At 58.9% G+C, this 21,561-nt stretch overlaps 1 protein-coding gene across 12 annotated transcripts; it reads left to right on the top strand.

Moving 5' to 3' along the window:
• Positions 1 to 2,041: 2,041 nt before the first annotated feature.
• Positions 2,042 to 20,484, top strand: AHNAK (AHNAK nucleoprotein). 12 transcript variants are annotated; one of them, XM_039377928.1, is made up of 7 exons: positions 2,042 to 2,175; positions 2,278 to 2,431; positions 3,177 to 3,364; positions 3,980 to 5,593; positions 6,578 to 7,510; positions 7,895 to 11,677; positions 12,500 to 20,484. In XM_039377928.1, exons 2-7 carry the CDS (start codon positions 2,278 to 2,280, stop codon positions 20,303 to 20,305), a joined length of 14,478 nt encoding a protein of 4,825 aa, XP_039233862.1. In that variant the 5' UTR covers positions 2,042 to 2,175; the 3' UTR covers positions 20,306 to 20,484. The 12 variants fall into 12 exon arrangements, with proteins under 12 accessions (XP_039233862.1, XP_039233865.1, XP_039233870.1 ...); XM_039377931.1 differs by having other exon boundaries at positions 3,980 to 7,510; positions 12,500 to 13,003; positions 14,546 to 20,484; XM_039377936.1 differs by having other exon boundaries at positions 3,980 to 7,510; positions 12,500 to 13,105; positions 15,920 to 20,484.
• Positions 20,485 to 21,561: the final 1,077 nt, after the last annotated feature.

Genomic DNA, 21,561 nt, shown 5'->3' with positions numbered 1-21,561 from the left:
CCGAGGACCCCCCGGGCTGTGGTGGGGGCGGGGGGGGGAGGGGGTGAAACCCTTGGAAAAACTCTTGGAAAAGCCGCTCCTCGCCCCTTTTTGCGGCGCGGGGGAAGAGCCCGCGGGGCCCGAGCGCGGCCGCGGCCGCTCCCTGAGCTCGGGGCGGGTCTGAGTCACCCCCCCCTCGGGCCCCCCCCTTCCCCCTCCTCCCCCGGGCCCCCCCTTCCCCCCGGAGCCCCCGCCCAGCCCTGAGTCACAAACCTGTTCGGCCGCCGCCGAGAGGAGCCTTCCAGAGGCTTCCGCGGCCGGATCGGGCCCCCCTGGAGACACCCGTGGGGTGGGGGGAGGCGGGGTGGGACCCCCCCTTCCTCACCCCCAAGGTCAGATCGGGCTGCCCCCCCCCCCGCCTTCACCCAAAGCCCCCCCTCGAGACCACCCAGTGTCACCCGGAGCTTCCCAGGGGTGGAGGTGCCACCCCCCCCTCCCCCATCCAGTTGGGGTGTCTGGAGACCCCCCGGGACCACCCCCCACCTCCTGGAGCTCCACGGGGGGGGGGGAGATGCCACCCCCCCCCGCAGCCCCTGACAGAGCTTGGGGACCCCCGTGGTGACACTCAGAGGGTCCTTTATGGCCACTGTCCCCCCCGTGCTGGCACTTGGGGACCCCCGTGGTGACACTCAGAGGGTCCCTCTGCCCCCAGGACCTGCCCACCCCAGGGTTGTCCCTCCCCGTGTCCCCCCCCCACCCCAGGGTTGTCCCTCCCCGTGTCCCCCCCCCTCACTGGACAGGGTCCCCCGTCACCTCCTCGGCACCAGGGACACCTCGGTGGCTCCGTGGCCACCAGGACCCCTGAGTTGGCCATTCCACACCCCCCCAGCTTGGGGGTCCCTGGTGGGGGTCCGTGTAGGGGGGCAGCTCCTCCCGGGGTCGGGGACCCCCCCCAATCTTCCGCTGAGCTCCGTGTGGGGTCCCCCCCCCCCCCCCGACCCGGTGACAGCGGCCCCACCCCCCACCCCCCCCCGTGGTGTCCCAACATCCAGGTGGTTAAAAAATCAGGAACCCCCTGGAGAACGACCCCACCCCCCCCCCGGGGGGTCCTCAGTCTCCCCAAATTGGGGGAGGGGGCGGGGGCTCCATCCCCAGTGACCTTCCCGGCCATCCTGGCGTTGTGTCCCCCCCCCCCCAGACCCTCGACTGGGGGTTGGGGACCGGGTGGCCCCCAAGGGGTCCCATCCCACCTTTCCCGGTTTGTGGAGCTGGAAAACGCCCCCTTGGTGGTTTGGGGGTTCTTTGGGGGCGGGGAAATAACAACAACCCTCCCCCCCCCTTCCCAAAATTCCCCCCCCAATCCCCTTCGGGGCTGGTGGGAATGGGACGCTCTGGGAGGTGGTTTTGGGGGGTCCGGGCGAGGCCTGGGCGGTGACGGCTCCAACCCCAAACCAGCTGGAGATCCCAACCCTCTCCCGGAATTCCCGGTGGGATTGAGGAACCGGGACTGGGACGAGGTGGGTTTTCCCGGGGGGCTCCGGTCCAGGCCGGCGGTGACCTCCTGGGGCAGGGCCTGGCCCACATCCCCAAGTCCCAGATCCACAAGGATCAGGCTCATCCCGCCCTTTCCCTTCGTGACTGCGACGGGAGGAGGGTTTACTCCTGATTTCTGTCTCATCCCAGCCCAAAATTCCCTAAAAACGGAGAAATCCCCTCAAAACATCCGTAGGTGCCCGAGGAGTTGACCCTGGGGGGGGTTCAGCGCCCGAGGTGACGCAGGGGACAGGGGACAGGGGACATTCCAACGCCAGCCCCGCTCCGTCCTTCCCGACCACCCCGCCCTGGAACTCCTTTAATTCCCACAAAACAGCGGAAACGTGGATTCCCGGGCAGGCAAAGCTGCTCCTGGGGCCGAGCTGGCCCAGAGGGGCCTTCAGGGCAGGGGGGACGTGGGGACAGCGAGTCCCTGCCCCCGGAGCTCCCGCCTCGCACCCTGGAGCCGGATCCGGATCCGTCCCATCCGGAGGTTTTGGGGGAAGGAAGAGGGATCTGGGGGGGGAAGAGATGGAGCTTCACTGACCCCCCCCCGCTGTCCCCTCCAGGCTGGGAAGGTGACACAGGAACCGCCGCGAGGTCCGACGGGCGAGGGCAGAGGATTCCTGGGGCGGATCCGGGCGGGACCTTCCTCCCGACAAGGTCAGTGGGGCCGCCCGGGGCTCTCCCTCCTCCTCCTCCTCCTCCTCCCCGACCCCTCCGTGGTGTCCCTGCCCCTCACCCCATCCCCGATCCCGGCTGCAGATGGAGAAGGAGGAGGAGACGCGGGAGATCCTGCTGCCCAACTGGCAGGGCAGCGGCTCCCACGGCATCACCATCGACCAGACCGACGACGGCGTCTTCGTCAAGCGCGTCCAGCAGAACTCCCCCGCCGCCCGCATGGGCGTCGTCAAGGAAGGTGGGGCCTGGGAGGGGTCTGGGGGGACAAACTGAGGGGGTTCGGGGCTGTTTGATCACTCCTGGTGGTGCAGGGGCTCCTCCCCGAGGGTTTTTTGGGGGAAAAACGGGGGCTTTGGGGCTGTTTTATCCCTCCTGATGGCACCTTGGGTGGCTCCTCTTCTGTCCTTGTGGGCGATGACCCCACTGTCACTCCTGGTGGGGTCAGGGGCTCCTCCCCGAGGGTTTTTTGGGTGTAAAAACCAGATCTTTGGGGCTGTTTATTCATCCTGGTGGCACCTCAAGCACTTCCCCCTCCACCCTCATGGGCGATGACCCCATGGCCGCTCCTGGTGGGGACGAGGGGGCTCCTCCCTCCCTCCCTCCCTCCCAAATCTCTCGCCCCTCTGCTCAGCCCCATCCCCACAGGGTGGGCACCGGGATGGTGGCACCGTGCCAGGGGAGTTCTGGGGGGGGAAAAACCGGGATATTTTGGGGCTGTTTGTCCATCCTGGTGGCACCTGGGGTGCTTCCCCCTCCACCCTCCTGGGCACTGACCCCATGGTGACTCCCGGTGGGGACAAGGGGGCTCCTCTCTGAGGGTTTTGGGGTTAAAAATGGGGTCTTTGGGGTTGTTGATCCATCCTGGTGGGCCCTTGGGCGGTTCCTCCGTCACCCTCGCGGGCGATGACCCCACGGCCACCCCCAGCGGGGACGAGGGGGCTCCTCCCTCCGTCTCCCCCCCCCTGACCCGCCCGTGCCCGCAGGGGATCAGATTGTGAGTGCCACCGTCTACTTCGACAACCTGCAGTCCGGGGAGGTGGCGCAGCTGCTGCAGACCATGGGCCACCACACCGTGGGACTGCGGCTGCAGCGCCGTGGCGACCGCTCCCCCCTGCCCGGCCAGCCCTGGGCGCACGACGCGTTCGCCGCCGGCAGCCCCGAGGTCGTGCTGGTGAGTGCCGGGCGCTGGGGACGGCGGTGGTTGTGGGTGGTGGTTGTGGTGGTGGTTGTGGTGGTGGTTGTTGTGGTGGTGGTGTGGTGGTGGTGGTTGTGGTGGTGGTTGTGGTGGTGGTGGTTGTGGTGGTGGTGGTTGTGGTGGTGGTGGTTGTGGTGGTGGTGTGGTGGTGGTGGGGGTGGTGGTGGTTGGTTGTGGTGGGGTGGTTGTGGTGGTGGTTGTGGTGGTGGTGGTTTTGGTGGTGGTGGTTGTGGTGGTGGTGGTTGTGGTGGTGGTGGTGGTGGTGGTGGTTGTGGTGGTGGTTGTGGTGGTGGTGGTTGTGGTGGTGGTGGTTGCGGTGGTGGTGGTTGTGGTGGTGGTTGTGGTGGTGGTTGTGGTGGTGGTGGTGGTGGTGGTGGTGGTTGTGGTGGTGGTGGTTGTGGTGGTGGTGGTTGTGGTGGTGGTGGTTGTGGTGGTGGTTGTGGTGGTTGTGGTGGTGGTTGTGGTGGTGGTGGTTGTGGTGGTGGTTGTGGTGGTGGTGGTTGTGGTGGTGGTGGTTGTGGTGGTGGTTGTGGTGGTTGTGGAGGGAAGGAAAGCGGTCCAGGTGCCGACCCGGGGTTGTCTCGGTTGCAGAGCGGAGATGACGAGGAGTACAGGAGGATTTACACCACCAAGATCAAGCCCCGGCTGAAGTCGGAGGAAGGGGCGGACGCCGAGGGCGGGGGGACGCAGAGCAGGACCATCACGGTCACCAGGAAGGTCACGGCCTACACCGTGGACGTCAGCCGGCACGGCGGCGCCGGCGACCTCAGCGCCGCGGGGACCGACCTCGACATCCGAGTCCCGAGCCCGGGACTCGCCCTCGGCGCCGACGGAGAGCCCGGGAAAACCCGGCTGCCAACGGGAGAGCTGAGGACTCAGCCAGAGAGCCAAATTCCTGGTGGAGAAACTGGAAAAGCCGTCCCCCTGGAGATGCCGGCGGGCTGGAAAGGCTCCGGTGCCTTCCCGGGGTCACCCAGGGTTGAAACCAACGGACAGATGGGAGAGCTGGAGGTGGGATTCCACGTCAAGGGGCCCAGGGTGGACGGGAAAGGACAAACCCTGTGTCTCCAGGGAGAGGTCGACGGCTCTCCGCCGCCCGTGGACGTGGGGAAGATCAAGATTCCCGCATTAAAAATCCCCAAATTCGGGTTCCAGGCTGGCGGCGGCGAAGCTCCGGTCCCCCCGGCGGGCACCGACACCAACATCACCTGCTCACCTGTCCAGGTGACGGGCCCTGGGCTGTCACCCCCCTCAGCCACAGCCGGGAAGGTCCCCTCCCCTCAACTGGGCGTCCCCGGCGTCGGCATCGACGGCCCCGGCGCGGAGCTCACGGCTCACGGCGCCGACGGCGCCAAGGGGAAGGTCAAGATCCCGCACGTGACCTGCCCCAAATTCACCGCCCTGGACTCGCGGGGGGACGGCCCCGCCCTGGAAATCGGGGTCCCCAAGGGCGAGGCGGCCGTCGAAGGAGGGTGGAAAGGCCCCGCCTTCAAGAAGGTGGAGACGCCCCAAATCTCCCTGTCCGACGTGAACTTGAGCCTGAAAGGCCCCCAGGCCAAGGGGGACCTGGGGGGGGTCACCGGCCCCAAGGTGGGGGGGGACCTCCCGGGACTCGGCCCCAAGGGGCTCCAGGTGGACGTGAAGGCGCCCGAGGTGGAATTCGGGGGTCGCGTGAAGGGCCCCAACGTGGACGTCGGCGCGAAGGGGCCGAAGGGGGAGGTGGACGTTTCCATCCCGACCGTGGGCGGCGACTTCAAAGGGCCCCAACTGGAGCTTAAAGGCCCCGCGGGGAAGACGCCGGAGCTGCACGTCCAGACCCCCCAGATCTCGATGCCCGACGTCGACCTGAACCTCAAAGGTCCCGGAGTGAAAGGAAATCTGGACGTTTCCAAGCTGGAAGGGGAGCTGAAAGCCCCCGGGCTCGACATCAAAGGCCCCAGAGTTGACGTTGGGAGCCCAGAGCTGGACGTCCAAGGTCCTGAGGGCAAACTGAAGTTCCCCAAGCTGAAAATGCCCAAATTTGGGGTGAAGGGAGAGACCCCCAACGTCGAGGTGACTCTTCCCAAGGGGGAGGTGGACATTTCTGGCCCCAAAGTGGACATTTCTGCCCCCAAAATGGACATTTCTGGCCCCAAGGTTGACCTGAAGGGCCCCAAGGTGGACGTTTCTGGCCCCAAGGTGGACGTCGATGTCCCGAGCGTGGACATCAAGGGTCCCAAAGTTGACATCGAGGCCCCTGACGTGGACATTCACGGCCCAGAGGGGAAGTTCAAGATGCCCAAGTTCAAGATGCCCAAGTTTGGGATGCCCGGGGTCAAGGCTGAAGGCCCCGAGGTGGACGTGACCCTGCCCAAGGGGGGCGTTGATGTTTCCCTGCCAAGCGTGGACATCCAGGGGCCCGAAGGCAAAGTGAAGGTGCCCGAGATGAACATCAAGGCCCCCAAGGTCTCCGTGCCCGACGTCGACCTGAACCTCAACGGTGCCAAGGTGAGGGGCGACCTCGACGCCTCCGTCCCCGCTTTGGAGGGGCCCCAACTGGAGCTCAAAGGCCCCAGAGTTGACGTCGGGAGCCCAGACCTGGATGTCCAAAGTCCCGAGGGCAAACTGAAGTTCCCCAAGCTGAAAATGCCCAAATTTGGGGCGAAGGGAGACACCCCCGAGGTCGAGGTGGCCCTTCCAAAGGGCAAAGCGGACGTTTCCTGTCCCGGCGTCGACGTGCCGAGCGTGGACATCCACGGGCCCGAGGGGAAGCTGAAGGGCCCCAAGGTGAAGGTGCCCGAGATGAGCATCAAGACCCCCCAGATCTCGATGCCCGACATCGACCTGAACCTCAAAGGTCCCAAAGTGAAGGGAGACCTGGATGTTTCCGCCCCCAAGCTGGAAGGGGAGCTGAAAGCCCCCGGGCTCGACATCAAAGGCCCCAGAGTCGACGTTGAAGTGCCCGACCTGGACGTCCAAGGTCCTGAGGGCAAACTGAAGTTCCCCAAGCTGAAAATGCCCAAATTTGGGGTGAAGGGAGAGACCCCCAACGTCGAGGTGACTCTTCCCAAGGGGGAGGTGGACATTTCTGCCCCCAAAGTGGACATTTCTGCCCCCAAAGTGGACATTTCTGGCCCCAAGGTTGACCTGAAGGGCCCCAAGGTGGACGTTTCTGGCCCCAAGGTGGACGTCGATGTCCCGAGCGTGGACATCGAAGGGCCAGAAGTGAAAGGAAAAGGTCTCAAGTTTAAAATGCCCGAACTGAACGTTCAGACCCCAAAACTGTCCATGCCAGACGTGGATCTGGGGTTGAAGGTCCCAAAACTGAAGGGGGACGTGGCAATTTCTGGCCCGAAGATCTCCGGGGATCTGAAGGGCCCCAAAATAGACGTGGAGGGTCCCAAGGTGGACGTGAAAGGCCCCAAAATAGACGTGAAAGGTCCCAAGGTGGATGTGGAAGTTCCCAGGATGGACGCGGAAGGTCCCAAAGTGGATGTTGAGATGCCGGAGGTGGACTTGGAATGCCCAGAAGGGAAGATAAAAGGCCCCAAATTTAAGATGCCGAAACTGAACATTAAGTCGCCCAAAATCTCGGTGCCGGACGTGGATTTGAACCTGAAGGGCCACAAAGTGAAGGGAGAGATGGACGTTTCCCTCCCGAAGGTAGAAGGTGAGGTCAAGGGGCCCAAAATCGACGTGGAGGTCCCGGACGCAAACCTGGAGGGTCCGGAGGCCAAACTGAAAATGCCCAAAATGAAACTGCCCCATTTCCACGTGTCCGGCCCCAAACTGGAGGGAGCCGAGGTCGATGTGAACCTGCCCAAAGCAGAGCTGGAGGTGGCTGGGCCGGAGGTGGACGTCGAGGGGCCGGAGGTGGACGTGGGAGGCGCGGAAGGCAAATGGAAAGGTCCCAAATTCCGGATGCCGAAGCTGAACATCAAAACGCCCAAAATCTCGATGCCGGACGTGGATTTGAACCTGAAGGGCCCCAAAGTGAAAGGAGAGGTGGATGTGGCAACTCCCAAGGTCGAAGGGGACTGGAAAGGGCCAGAAATGGAGGTGAAGGGGCCGAAGGTGGATGTTGAGGTGCCCAACCTGGACGTGGAGCTGCCCGAGGGGAAGGTGAAGGGCCCCAAGTTCAAGATGCCCGAGATGCACATCAAGGCCCAAAAGATCTCCTTGCCCGACGTGGACATCAACCTGAAGGGCCCCAAGGTGAAAGGAGACGTGGATGTGTCAGTGCCAAAGCTGGAAGGTGACCTGAAGGGCCCTGAACTGGACATCAAGGGCCCCAAGGTGGACATCGAGGCCCCTGACGTGGACATTCACGGCCCAGAGGGGAAGTTCAAGATGCCCAAGTTCAAGATGCCCAAGTTTGGGATGCCCGGGGTCAAGGCTGAAGGCCCCGAGGTGGACGTGGCCCTGCCGACAGGAAACCTGGATGTGTCCGGTCCCAAGGTGGACATTGAAGGTCCAGAGGTGGACATTGAAGGTCCTGAAGGAAAACTGAAGGGCCCCAAGTTCAAGATGCCCGAGATGCACTTTAAGACCCCCAAGATCTCGATGCCCGACATCGACCTGAACCTGAAGGGCCCCAAAGTGAAGGGAGACGTGGATGTGTCAGTGCCAAACCTGGAAGGTGACCGGAAGGGCCCTGAACTGGACATCAAGGGCCCCAAAGTTGACATTGATGCCCCCGATGTGGACATTCACGGCCCAGAGGGGAAGTTCAAGATGCCCAAGTTCAAGATGCCCAAGTTTGGGATGCCCGGGGTCAAGGCTGAAGGCCCCGAGGTGGACGTGACCCTGCCGACAGGAAACCTGGATGTGTCCGGTCCCAAGGTGGACATTGAAGGTCCAGAGGTGGACGTTGAGCTGCCCGAGGGGAAGGTGAAGGGCCCCAAGTTCAAGATGCCTGAGATGCATTTTAAGGCCCCCAAGATCTCGATGCCCGATGTCGACTTCAACGTGAAGGGCCCCAAGATCAAGGGTGATCTTGATGTGTCTGTTCCCAAACTGGAAGGTGACCTGAAGGGCCCAGACATTGACCTCAAAGGCCCCAAAGTCGACGTTGACCTTCCTGACGTTGAGCTGGAAGGGCCTGAAGGAAAATTGAAGGGCCCCAAGTTCAAGATGCCCGAGATGAACATCAAGGCCCCCAAAATCTCCATGCCTGACGTCGACTTCAACCTGAAGGGCCCCAAAATCAAGGGAGACCTCGATGTGTCTGTCCCTAAGCTGGAAGGTGACCTGAAGGGCCCTGAACTGGACATCAAGGGTCCCAAGGTGGACATCGAGGCCCCTGACGTGGACATTCACGGCCCAGAGGGGAAGTTCAAGATGCCCAAGTTCAAGATGCCCAAGTTTGGGATGCCCGGGGTCAAGGCTGAAGGCCCCGAGGTGGACGTGACCCTGCCGACAGGAAACCTGGATGTGTCCTGTCCCAAGGTGGACATTGAAGGTCCAGAGGTGGATGTTGAGCTGCCCGAGGGGAAGGTGAAGGGCCCCAAGTTCAAGATGCCCGAGATGCACTTTAAGACCCCCAAGATCTCGATGCCCGACATCGACCTGAACCTGAAGGGCCCCAAAGTGAAGGGAGACGTGGATGTGTCAATGCCAAAGCTGGAAGGTGACCTGAAGGGCCCTGAACTGGACATCAAGGGCCCCAAGGTGGACATCGAGGCCCCTGACGTGGACATTCACGGCCCAGAGGGGAAGTTCAAGATGCCCAAGTTCAAAATGCCCAAGTTTGGGATGAAGGGAGAAGGCCCCGAGGTGGACGTGACCCTGCCCAAGGGGGACGTTGATGTTTCCCTGCCCAAGGTGGACGTGGAGATGCCAAGTGTGGACATTGAAGGTCCTGAGGGGAAACTGAAAGGCCCCAAGTTCAAGATGCCCGAGATGAACATCAAGGCCCCCAAAATCTCGATGCCCGACATCGACCTGAACCTGAAGGGCCCCAGAGTGAAGGGGGGGGTCGATGTCTCTGCTCCCAAACTGGAAGGTGACCTGAAAGGTCCGGAGGTGAATATTAAAGGTCCAAAGTTGGATGTCGATGTTCCCGATGTCGACGTTGAAGGTCCCGAGGGGAAATGGAAAGGACCCAAGATAAAAATGCCAGAGATGAACATCAAGGCGCCAAAATTTTCCATGCCCGACATAGACCTCAACTTGAAGGGTCCCAAACTGAAGGGGGACGTGGACGTTTCTGCCCCAAAAATAGAGGGTGACGTGAAAGTGCCAGATCTGGAGCTGAAAGGACCCAAAGTAAACGTGGATGTTCCTGACGTTGAACTTGAGGTCCCAGAGGGGAAGATCAAGGGCCCCAAGTTCAAGATGCCCGAGATGAACATCAAGGCCCCCAAAATCTCGATGCCGGACTTTGATCTGAACCTGAAGGGCCCCAAAGTGAAGGGGGATGTGGACGTGTCTCTTCCCAAACTGGAAGGAGACCTGAAAGGTCCTGAAGTTGATCTCAAGGGCCCCAAAGTTGATGTCAACCTTCCTGACGTTGAGCTGGAAGGGCCTGAGGGGAAGGTGAAGGGCCCCAAGTTCAAGATGCCCGAGATGCATTTTAAAGCCCCCAAAATCTCGATGCCGGACTTTGATCTGAACCTGAAGGGCCCCAAAGTCAAGGGGGACGTGGACGTTTCAGTCCCAAAAATTGAAGGGGATTTGAAGGGCCCAGACCTCGACATCAAGGGCCCCAAACTGGATGTCAACGTCCCCGACGTCGACCTCGAGTGTCCAGAAGCGAAGTTGAAGGGCCCCAAGTTCAAGATGCCCGAAATGCACTTCAAAACCCCCAAGATCTCGATGCCTGACATCGATTTGAACCTGAAAGGCCCCAAACTGAAGGGAGATGTTGACATTTCCGCCCCCAAACTGGAGGGGGACCTGAAGGGTCCAGAGGTGGATGTCAAAGGCCCTAAACTGGACATCGAAGCTCCTGACGTGGACATTGAGCTGCCCGAGGGGAAGGTGAAGGGCCCCAAGTTCAAGATGCCCGAGATGCACTTCAAGGCTCCCAAAATCTCGATGCCGGACTTTGATCTGAACCTGAAGGGCCCCAAAGTGAAGGGGGACGTCGATGTGTCCCTGCCCAAGGGGGAAGGTGACCTGAAGGGGCCAGAGGTTTCACTGAAGGGCCCCAAAGTGGACATTGAGGCTCCAGACGTTGAGCTGGAATGTCCAGAGGGGAAGGTGAAGGGCCCCAAGTTCAAGATGCCCGAGATGAACATCAAGGCCCCCAAAATCTCAATGCCGGACTTTGATCTGAACCTGAAGGGCCCCAAAGTCAAGGGGGACGTCGATGTGTCCCTGCCCAAGGTGGAAGGTGACTTGAAAGCCCCAGACATCGACATCAAGGGCCCCAAAGTCAACGTCGACCTTCCTGATGTTGAGTTGGAAGGACCTGAGGGCAAGATCAAAGGCCCCAAGTTCAAGATGCCCGAGATGAACATCAAGGCCCCCAAAATCTCGATGCCCGACATCGACTTCAACCTGAAGGGCCCCAAGGTGAAAGGAGACGTGGATGTGTCAATGCCAAAGCTGGAAGGTGACCTGAAGGGCCCTGAACTGGACATCAAGGGCCCCAAGGTGGACATCGAGGCCCCTGACGTGGACATTCACGGCCCAGAGGGGAAGTTCAAGATGCCCAAGTTCAAAATGCCCAAGTTTGGGATGAAGGGAGAAGGCCCCGAGGTGGACGTGAACCTGCCCAAGGGGGACGTTGATGTTTCCCTGCCCAAGGTGGACGTGGAGATGCCAAGTGTGGACATTGAAGGTCCCGAGGGGAAACTGAAAGGTCCCAAGTTCAAGATGCCCGAGATGAACATCAAGGCCCCCAAAATCTCGATGCCCGACATCGACCTGAACCTGAAGGGCCCCAAAGTGAAAGGGGGAGTCGATGTCTCTGTTCCCAAACTGGAAGGTGACCTGAAGGGCCCAGACATTGACATCAAAGGCCCCAAAGTTGACATTGACCTTCCCGATGTTGAGCTGGAAGGGCCTGAAGGAAAACTGAAGGGCCCCAAGTTCAAGATGCCCGAGATGAACATCAAGGCCCCCAAGTTCTCCATGCCCGACGTCGACTTCAACCTGAAGGGCCCCAAGATCAAGGGAGATGTTGATGTGTCACTCCCTAAACTGGAGGGTGACCTGAAGGGCCCAGACATTGACATCAAGGGCCCCAAGGTGGACATCGAGGCCCCTGACGTGGACATTCACGGCCCAGAGGGCAAAATCAAAATGCCCAAGTTCAAGATGCCCAAATTCGGGTTTTCTGGCCCCAAAGTTGAAGGCCCCGAGGTGGACGTGACCCTGCCGACAGGAAACCTGGATGTGTCCGGTCCCAAGGTGGACATTGAAGGTCCAGAGGTGGATGTTGAGCTGCCCGAGGGGAAGGCGAAGGGCCCCAAGTTCAAGATGCCCGAGATGCACTTTAAGGCCCCCAAAATCTCGATGCCTGATGTCGACTTCAACCTGAAGGGCCCCAAATTGAAAGGGGATGTGGATGTTTCTGTTCCAAAACTAGAGGGAGATTTAAAGGGCCCAGACATCGGCATCAAAGGCCCCAAAGTCGACGTTGACCTTCCCGATGTTGAGCTGGAAGGGCCTGAAGGAAAACTGAAGGGCCCCAAGTTCAAGATGCCCGAGATGCACATCAAGGCCCCCAAAATCTCGATGCCCGACATTGATTTCAACCTAAAAGGCCCCAAGGTCAAGGGTGACGTGGATGTGTCTCTTCCCAAGATGGAAGGAGATTTAAAGGGCCCAGACATCGACCTCAAGGGCCCCAAAGTCGACCTTCCCGATGTTGAGCTGGAAGGGCCTGAAGGAAAATTGAAGGGCCCCAAGTTCAAGATGCCCGAGATGAACATCAAGGCCCCCAAAATCTCCATGCCTGACGTCAACTTCAACCTGAAGGGCCCCAAAATCAAGGGAGATTTGGATGTGTCTGTCCCTAAGCTGGAAGGTGACCTGAAGGGCCCTGAACTGGACATCAAGGGCCCCAAGGTGGACATCGAGGCCCCTGACGTGGACATTCACGGCCCAGAGGGGAAGTTCAAGATGCCCAAGTTCAAGATGCCCAAGTTTGGGATGCCCGGGGTCAAGGCTGAAGGCCCCGAGGTGGATGTGACCCTGCCGACAGGAAACCTGGATGTGTCCGGTCCCAAGGTGGACATTGAAGGTCCAGAGGTGGATGTTGAGCTGCCCGAGGGGAAGGTGAAGGGCCCCAAGTTCAAGATGCCCGAGATGCACATCAAGGCCCCCAAAATCTCAATGCCCGATGTTGACTTCAACCTGAAGGGCCCCAAAGTGAAGGGGGATGTGGATGTTTCCCTTCCCAAACTGGAAGGTGACCTGAAGGGCCCAGACATCGACCTCAAAGGCCCCAAAGTCGACGTTGACCTTCCCGATGTTGAGCTGGAAGGGCCTGAAGGAAAATTGAAGGGCCCCAAGTTCAAGATGCCCGAGATGCACATCAAGGCCCCCAAGATCTCCATGCCCGACGTCGACTTCAACCTGAAGGGCCCCAAGATCAAGGGAGACGTCGATGTGTCACTCCCTAAACTGGAGGGTGACCTGAAGGGCCCTGAACTGGACATCAAGGGCCCCAAGGTGGACATCGAGGCCCCTGACGTGGACATTCACGGCCCAGAGGGCAAAATCAAAATGCCCAAGTTCAAGATGCCCAAATTCGGGTTTTCTGGCCCCAAAGTTGAAGGCCCCGAGGTGGACGTGACCCTGCCCGATGCCGATGTCTCTCTTTCGGGTCCAAAGGTCGATGTTTCCCTTCCAGACCTGGACATCGAAGGACCTGAAGGAAAACTGAAGGGCCCCAAGTTCAAGAAGCCTGAACTGCAGTTCAACGTCCCCAAAATCTCGATGCCCGACATCGACCTGAACCTGAAGGGCCCCAAACTGAAGGGGGACGTTGATGCTTCCCTTCCCAAAATCGAGGGTGAGCTGAAAGGCCCCAAGTTGGACATCAAAGGGCCGGAGCTCGAGGTCGAGGGGCTGAAGGTTGATCTGGAAGGAAAAGCTAAAAAATCCAGGTTCAAACTCCCCAAATTTGGCTTCTCTGGCCCCAAAGTTCAAAGCCCTGAGGTGGATGTGAAGCTGAAGAAACCCGAGGTGGAAGTGTCTGGTCCCAAAGTCGAGGTTCAGGCTCCGGATTTGGACGTCCAGGCGAAATCCAAAGGCTCCAAGTTCAAAATGCCTTTCCTGAATATTTCCTCCCCCAAAGTGTCGATGCCGGACGTGGAACTGAACCTGAAAGGGCACAAAATGAAAGGGGAGCTGGACCTGTCCGGCCCCAAACTGGAAGGGGAACTGAAGGGCCCCGAGCTGGACATCAAAGGCCCCAAGGTGGACATCGAGGCCCCTGATGTGGACATTCACGGGCCAGAGGGAAAAATCAAAATGCCCAAGTTCAAGATGCCCAAATTTGGGCTCAAGGGGGAGGGGCCAGAGGTGGACGTGAACCTGCCGGCGGGAGAGCTGGACGTGTCCAGTCCCAAGGTGGACATTGAAGGTCCAGAGGTGGATGTTGAGCTGCCCGAGGGGAAGATCAAAGGCCCCAAGTTCAAGATGCCCGAGATGAACATCAAGGCCCCCAAAATCTCGATGCCCGACATTGACCTGAACTTGAAGGGCCCCAAAGTGAAGGGGGACGTGGACGTGTCCCTCCCCCAGGTGGATCTAAAAGGACCCGAAGTGGACGTTCCCGACCTTGACGTCGAAGGGCCCAAAGGAAAAATTAAAGGCCCCAAATTTAAAATGCCCGAGATGAACATCAAGGCCCCCAACTTGTCCATGCCAGACCTGGACCTGAGCCTGAAAGGTCCCAAGCTGAAAGGGGGGGTGGACGTTGATCTGTCGGCCCCAAAACTCGAAGGCGACGTGAACGTGCCGGACATCGACATCAAAGGCCCCAAAGTGGACATTGAGGGACCAGAGGTGGACATTGAAGGACCTGAGGGGAAGATCAAGGGCCCCAAGTTCAAGATGCCTGAGATGCACATCAAGGCCCCCAAAATCTCCATGCCTGACGTCGACTTCAACCTGAAGGGCCCCAAAGTGAAGGGGGATGTGGATGTTTCTCTTCCCAAACTAGAAGGTGACCTGAAAGGCCCTGAACTGGACATCAAGGGTCCCAAGGTGGACATCGAGGCCCCCGACGTGGACATTCACGGCCCAGAGGGGAAGTTCAAGATGCCCAAGTTCAAGATGCCCAAGTTTGGGATGCCCGGGGTCAAGGCTGAAGGCCCCGAGGTGGACGTGACCCTGCCGACAGGAAACCTGGATGTGTCCGGTCCCAAGGTGGACATTGAAGGTCCAGAGGTGGATGTTGAGCTGCCCGAGGGGAAGGTGAAGGGCCCCAAGTTCAAGATGCCTGAGATGCATTTTAAGACCCCCAAGATCTCGATGCCTGATGTCGACTTCAACCTGAAGGGCCCCAAAGTGAAGGGGGATGTGGATGTTTCCCTTCCCAAACTGGAAGGTGACCTGAAGGGCCCAGACATCGACCTCAAGGGCCCCAAAGTCGACGTTGACCTTCCCGATGTTGAGCTGGAAGGGCCCGAGGGGAAGGTGAAGGGTCCCAAGTTCAAGATGCCCGAGATGCATTTTAAGGCCCCCAAAATCTCGATGCCTGACTTTGATCTGAACCTGAAGGGCCCCAAAGTCAAGGGGGACGTCGATGTGTCCCTGCCCAAGGTGGAAGGTGACCTGAAGGTGCCGAAGGTGGATGTTAAAGGTCCTGAGTTGGATGTTTCTGCCCCAGATGTTCAAATTGAGGGCCCAGAAGGGAAGATCAAGGGCCCCAAGTTCAAGATGCCCGAGATGAACATCAAAACCCCTAAAATCTCAATGCCGGACTTTGATCTGAACCTGAAGGGCCCCAAAGTCAAGGGGGATGTGGATGTTTCCCTTCCCAAACTGGAAGGTGACCTGAAAGCCCCAGACATCAACATCAAGGGCCCCAAAGTCGATGTCGACCTTCCTGATGTTGAGCTGGAAGGACCTGAGGGGAAGGTGAAGGGCCCCAAGTTCAAGATGCCCGAGATGAACATCAAGGCCCCCAAAATCTCGATGCCCGACATCGACCTGAACCTGAAGGGCCCCAACGTGAAGGGAGACGTGGATGTGTCTCTTCCCAAGGTGGAAGGTGATTTGAAAGGTCCTGAAATTGATATTAAAGGCCCGAAAGTTGATGTTAATCTTCCTGATGTTGAACTGGAAGGGCCTGAGGGAAAATTGAAGGGCCCCAAGTTCAAGATGCCCGAGATGAACATAAAAGCCCCCAAGTTCTCCATGCCTGACGTTGACTTCAACCTGAAGGGCCCCAAGATCAAGGGAGACGTCGATGTCTCTGTCCCTAAACTGGAAGGTGACCTGAAAGGCCCTGAACTGGACATCAAGGGCCCCAAGGTGGACATCGAGGCCCCTGACGTGGACATTCACGGCCCAGAGGGGAAGTTCAAGATGCCCAAGTTCAAGATGCCCAAGTTTGGGTTTTCTGGCCCCAGAGTTGAAGGCCCCGAGGTGGACGTGACCCTGCCAACAGGAAACCTGGATGTGTCCGGTCCCAAGGTGGACATTGAAGGTCCAGAGGTGGATGTTGAGCTGCCCGAGGGGAAGGTGAAGGGCCCCAAGTTCAAGATGCCCGAGATGCACATCAAGGCCCCCAAAATCTCGATGCCCGACATCGACCTGAACCTGAAGGGCCCCAAAGTGAAAGGGGGAGTCGATGTCTCTGTTCCCAAACTGGAAGGTGACCTGAAGGGCCCAGACATTGACCTCAAGGGCCCCAAAGTTGACATTGACCTTCCCGATGTTGAGCTGGAAGGGCCTGAAGGAAAACTGAAGGGCCCCAAGTTCAAGATGCCCGAGATGCACATCAAGGCCCCCAAAATCTCCATGCCCGACGTCGACTTCAACCTGAAGGGCCCCAAGATCAAGGGAGATGTTGATGTGTCACTCCCTAAACTGGAGGGTGACCTGAAGGGCCCAGACATTGACATCAAGGGCCCCAAGGTGGACATCGAGGCCCCTGACGTGGACATTCACGGCCCAGAGGGCAAAATCAAAATGCCCAAGTTCAAGATGCCCAAATTCGGGTTTTCTGGCCCCAAAGTTGAAGGCCCCGAGGTGGACGTGACCCTGCCGACAGGAAACCTGGATGTGTCTGGTCCCAAGGTGGACATTGAAGGTCCAGAGGTGGATGTTGAGCTGCCCGAGGGGAAGGTGAAGGGCCCCAAGTTCAAGATGCCCGAGATGCACATCAAGGCCCCCAAAATCTCGATGCCTGACGTTGATCTGAACCTGAAGGGCCCCAAAGTGAAGGGGGATGTGGACGTGTCACTGCCAGGAGTCGAAGGAGAACTGAAGGGTCCCGAGGTCGGTGTCGCCGCCCCTGACGTCCACATCGACAGCCCAGAGGGCAAATTCAAACTCCCCAAATTCAAGATGCCCAAGTTTTCCATGCCTGGATTTAAAGGGGAGGGGCCAGAGGTGGACGTGACCCTCCCGAAGGGCGACATCAACATTTCGGGCCCTGGCGTGGACGTGGAGGCTCCTGATCTGAGCATGGGCGGGAAAGTCAAAGGTCCCAAATTCTCCATGCCTGAGATGCACATCAAGGCCCCCAAAATCTCCATGCCCGACGTCGACTTCAACATCAAAGGGCCCCACCTGAAAGGAGACATCGACGTGTCGGCCCCCAGGCTGGAGGGGGACCTCCAAGCCCCCCAGATCGACGTGAAAGGCCCCAAAATCGACGTTGAGGCTCCCGATGTGACCCTGGAAGGGCCCGAAGGGAAACTCAAAGGCCCCAAGTTCAAGATGCCCGAGATGAACATCAAGGCCCCCAAGTTCTCCATGCCCGACATCGACCTCAACCTGAAGGGCCCCAAGGTCAAGGGTGACATGGGCGTGGCGGCGCCAGCGCTGGAGGGGAACCTGCAGTGCCCAGACCTCGACATCAAAGGCCCCAAACTGGACATTCAGGCCCCAGAGGTGACCGTGGAAGGGCCCAAGATCAAGATGCCCGAAATGCACGTCAAGACCCCCCAGATTTCCATGCCTGACATCGACTTGAACTTGAAGGGCTTGAAGGGCAAAGTTGATGCTGAATTCCACGGCCCGAAGCTCGAGGGGGGTCTGAAGGGCCCCGAGGTCGATATCAAGGGGCCCAAAGTCGACATCGAGGGCCCGGCGGTCGACGTCGACGGTCTGGAGGGAAAAGTGAAGCTGCCCAAAATGAAAATGCCCAAATTCGGTTTCAAAGGGGAAGGTCCCGACGTGGACGTGAACCTGCCGAAGGCCGAGGTGGAGCTTTTGGGCCCCAAGGTGGACCTCGACGTCCCAGAGGTGAGCCTGGAGGGGCCAGAGGGCAAAGTGAAAGGTCCTAAGCTGAAAATGCCCGAAATGCACGTGAACATCCCCAAAATCTCCATGCCCGAGATAGACTTGAGCTTGAAAGGCCACAAAACCAAGGGGGGCTTTGACCTTTCGGCCCCGAAGGTGGAAGGTCACCTGAAAGGGCCCGAGGTCGACCTGAAAGGCCCAGAATTTGGGGTCAAAGGCCCCGAAGTCGACGTCGAATGTCCGGACCTGAGCGTCGAGGGCCCCGAGGCCAACGTCAAACTTCCCAAGTTTAAGAAGTCCAAGTTTGGGTTCGGGATGAAAAGCCCGAAGGCCGAAGTGGATTTACCCGAGGTGGAGCTGAGCCTGGAGTCACCCGACGTCAACCTGTCCGGAAAGGGCAAGAAGAGCAAATTCAAGATGCCCAAAATCCACATGAGTGGCCCCAAAGTGAAAGGGAAGAAGGGGGCGTTCGACGTGAACGCGGCCGGGGCGGAGCTGGACGCGGATCTCAACGTCGCCGGCCCCGACGTGACCGTCAAAGGCGACGCCGCCGTGAAGTCCCCCAAGGGGAAGAAACCCATGTTCGGCAAAATCTCCTTCCCGGATGTCGAGTTCGACCTGAAATCGCACCGGTTCCGAGGGGAGGCGTCCGCGGGGGTCCCGAAAATCGAGGGGGAGCTCAAAGCACCGGATCTGGAAGTTTCCGTGCCCGCGGTCAAAGGGGACGTCAAGGGGCCGAGTCTCAGCGTGGACCTTGAAGCTCCCGATGTGAACCTGAAGTCCCCGAAGCTCAAACTCCCTGGGGGGCAGGTGGGTGTGGGGGACGGGAAAGTCGGGGGGGACCTGAAGGGCCCCGGGGTCGAGGTGGCCGTTCCCTCGCTGCCGGATTTCAGCCTGAAAGGACCAAAGGTAAAAGGCGAAGTCGGCGTTTCCGGAGCAGAACTGGAAGGTCCCGAGGGAAAACTGGGATGGCCCAAAGGGGGGAAAGGGGGTCTGGGGCTGGAAATGCCGGATGTGAACTTGGATGTGTCGGTGCCGGGCGTGGGGGGGAGCGGGAGCCTCCCGTCAGCCGACGTGAAGCTCAGAGGGCCCCAAATCTCCGGCCCTGAGTTTGAGGGAAACCTGAAAGGACCAAAATTAAAGGGAGAGTTGGATGTCTCGGGCTCCGTGGAAGGGCCGAACGTCACCCTGGGCACGCCCAGCGTTGACCTCAGAGGTTTGGGGGGGAAGATGAAGCTGCCCAAGGTGCCGGATCTGAGCGCCAAGGGGGGCGTTTCCTGCTCCGTCCCAAAAGTGGAGGTGGGCTCCCAGTCCCCCGGGGCCAACTTCGCCGTCTCTGCCCCGGATTTGGACGTCAACCTGAAAGGACCAAAGTTGAAAGGAGATTTCGGCGTCAAATCCCCCAAAACATCCGCGGACGCCGACTTCGAAATCCTCGGGGGCACCATCAAACTCCCGTCCCTGAAACTCCCCCAGTTCGGCGTCTCCGGCCCTGGCGTGGAGGGAGGGGACGCGGGGGTCGCTCTGGAAGGTCCCCAGGTGAAGGGGGGGCTGAAGGGCTCTGCTCTGGGGCTGGAAGGGCCCGACGTGGAGCTGAAAGGGCCGAAATTCCAGGCGTCGCCTCCCGGAGTCCCCACGCCGGACGTTGACCTGAGGCTGAAAGGACCAAACGTGGACGTGTCCGGTGACATCAAAGGCCCAAAGGTCGGCGTGGAGGCCCCTCGCGTGGAGCTGACGAAGGCGGGGACGGGCGTCCACCTCGACGCTCCCGCCCTGGAAGTTTCCGGCTCGGGGTTGAACGTCAACGTGAAAGGGCCGAAGGTCAAGGGCGGGGCCGAGGTCGGGGGCGGAACCTTCCACCTGTGCGGCCCCAAGGTGGGCGCGGCGGGTCCCGAGGGCGGCCAGGTCAAGGTGTCCTTCCCCAAGCTGCGGATGCCCAAGTTCGTGTTCTCCGACCCCGAGGCCAAGGGCCGGGAGGTGGGAGTGGACGTCGAGTTCCCGGGGGCCGACGTGGCCGCGGCGGCCGAGCCGGAGCCGGACGACGCCGACGGGAGGCTCAAGAAACCCAAACTCAAGATGCCCAAGTTCAACTTCTCCAAGCAGAAAGGGCGGGGAGGCGGCGGCGACCCCGCGTCCCCCGAAGCGTCGGGGTCCGTCTCGGGTTCCAGGGGGGACCTGAAGAGCTCCAAGGCGAGCCTGGGCTCCGCCGAGGGCGACGCCGAGGCCGAGGCGCCGTCGGCCAAGGGCAAGTTCTCCCTGTTCCGCAGCAAGAAGCCGCGGGCGCGCTCGTCGTCCTTCAGCGACGACGCCTCGGCCGCGCGCGGCCCCGAGGCCGATCCCAAAGCGCCCAAGGTGAAATTCGGGACCTTCGGGGGCATCGGCTCCAAGAGCAAAGGTTGTTACGAGGTGACGGCGAGCGACGAGGAGCCGGGGCGGGCGCAGGGCGGGGTGGGGGCGACCCTGGGCCCCCCCAAATCCCGCTTGTCCTCGTCCTCCTCCTCCTCGGAGGGCGGGCCGCGCGGCCCCGGCGCGGAGCTGACGGTGGCCAAGCGCAAGGAGTGAGGGGGTTGTACATAGTCCCGGGCGGGGGGGCCCCCGCGTGTACAGAGGGGGGGTTGGGGGTCCCCCAAATTCGGGGAGGGGCGAGAGGGGGGGTCCCTCCGTTCGTGTAGGACCCACCCGGAGTTCCCCTTCCCTTCCCTGCCATCCCTTTTTTGATATTTTTATTGGGTTTTTTTCCCCCCCCCCCGTTTCCCCCCAATATTTTCAGTGTTTGGGGGTCGTGGAAATGAATTTTTTTTTTGTTCTTTTTTTGTTTGTTTGTTTTGAGGGGTTTTTTTGGTCCTTTTTTTTTTTTTTTTGGTCTTTTTCGCACAAAGTTTTGGCTTTTTTTTTTTTTTTTTTTTTTTTGTTTTTTGGCGGGGCTGAAACTTCCGGGGGGAAAATGGATTTGGGGCGAAGAAAACAGAGCTTTGTCTTTTTGTTTGGTTTTTTGGTTTTTTGGTTTATTGGGGGAGAAAAAAAAAAAATCAACCCCAACCTGTGGATTTCTCGGAAAAAAAACACACCCCCCCGATTTTGATTTACTAAAAGAAAACCCCCAAAATTGGATGTAATTTAAAAAAAAAAAAACGGATGAAACCTGTGGGTTTATTAAAAAAATAAACTGAAAATGTGGATTTTTTAAAAAAAAAAGTAAAGGAAGAAAATGGCTTTATTAACAAAAATAAACCAAAAATGTGGATTTATTTTAAAAATAAAAAAAAACCCTGTGGATTTATTAAAAAAATAAAGCCCATATGTGGATTTATCACAAAAATAAACCAAATAAAATGGAACAATTATTAAAAAAAAAAAACCACCAAACTGTGGATCTGTTAAAAACCAAACCAAATAAAATTGGACTCTTATTAAAAAAAACAACCACAACAATAATGGATCGATTAAAAAGCATGGATTTATTAAAAGAATAAGTGAAATAAATTGGATCTATGAAAGAAAATCAATGAATGAAATTGGTTCTGTTAAAAAAATTGACCAAAAAAAAAAAAGGAATCCATTTAGGAATCCAATTAAATGGATTTATTACATAACAGAAGCCCCCAAAATGCGGATTTAATAAATAACCACAAAAAAGTGCATTTATTAATAAAATTAACCAAAACCCCCCATGAATTTCTTAACGAAATAAACCAAAAAACCAGGGATTTGTTACATAAAAGAAAGAAACCCCCCCCCCAAACCCCGGCGGGTGAAACCGAGACGTGTCCCTGGATCTTCTGACTCAGGCCTCGGAAAAATTAATCCCGGCCTAAGTT

This window comes from Pipra filicauda, unplaced genomic scaffold (assembly GCF_003945595.2).
Source record: "Pipra filicauda isolate LSUMZ 115617 unplaced genomic scaffold, ASM394559v2 scaffold975_size42716_pilon, whole genome shotgun sequence".
NCBI lineage: Eukaryota > Metazoa > Chordata > Aves > Passeriformes > Pipridae > Pipra > Pipra filicauda.
The sequence above is the reverse complement of the archived record's forward strand: the minus strand, read 5'-3'. Positions and strand labels throughout refer to the sequence as shown.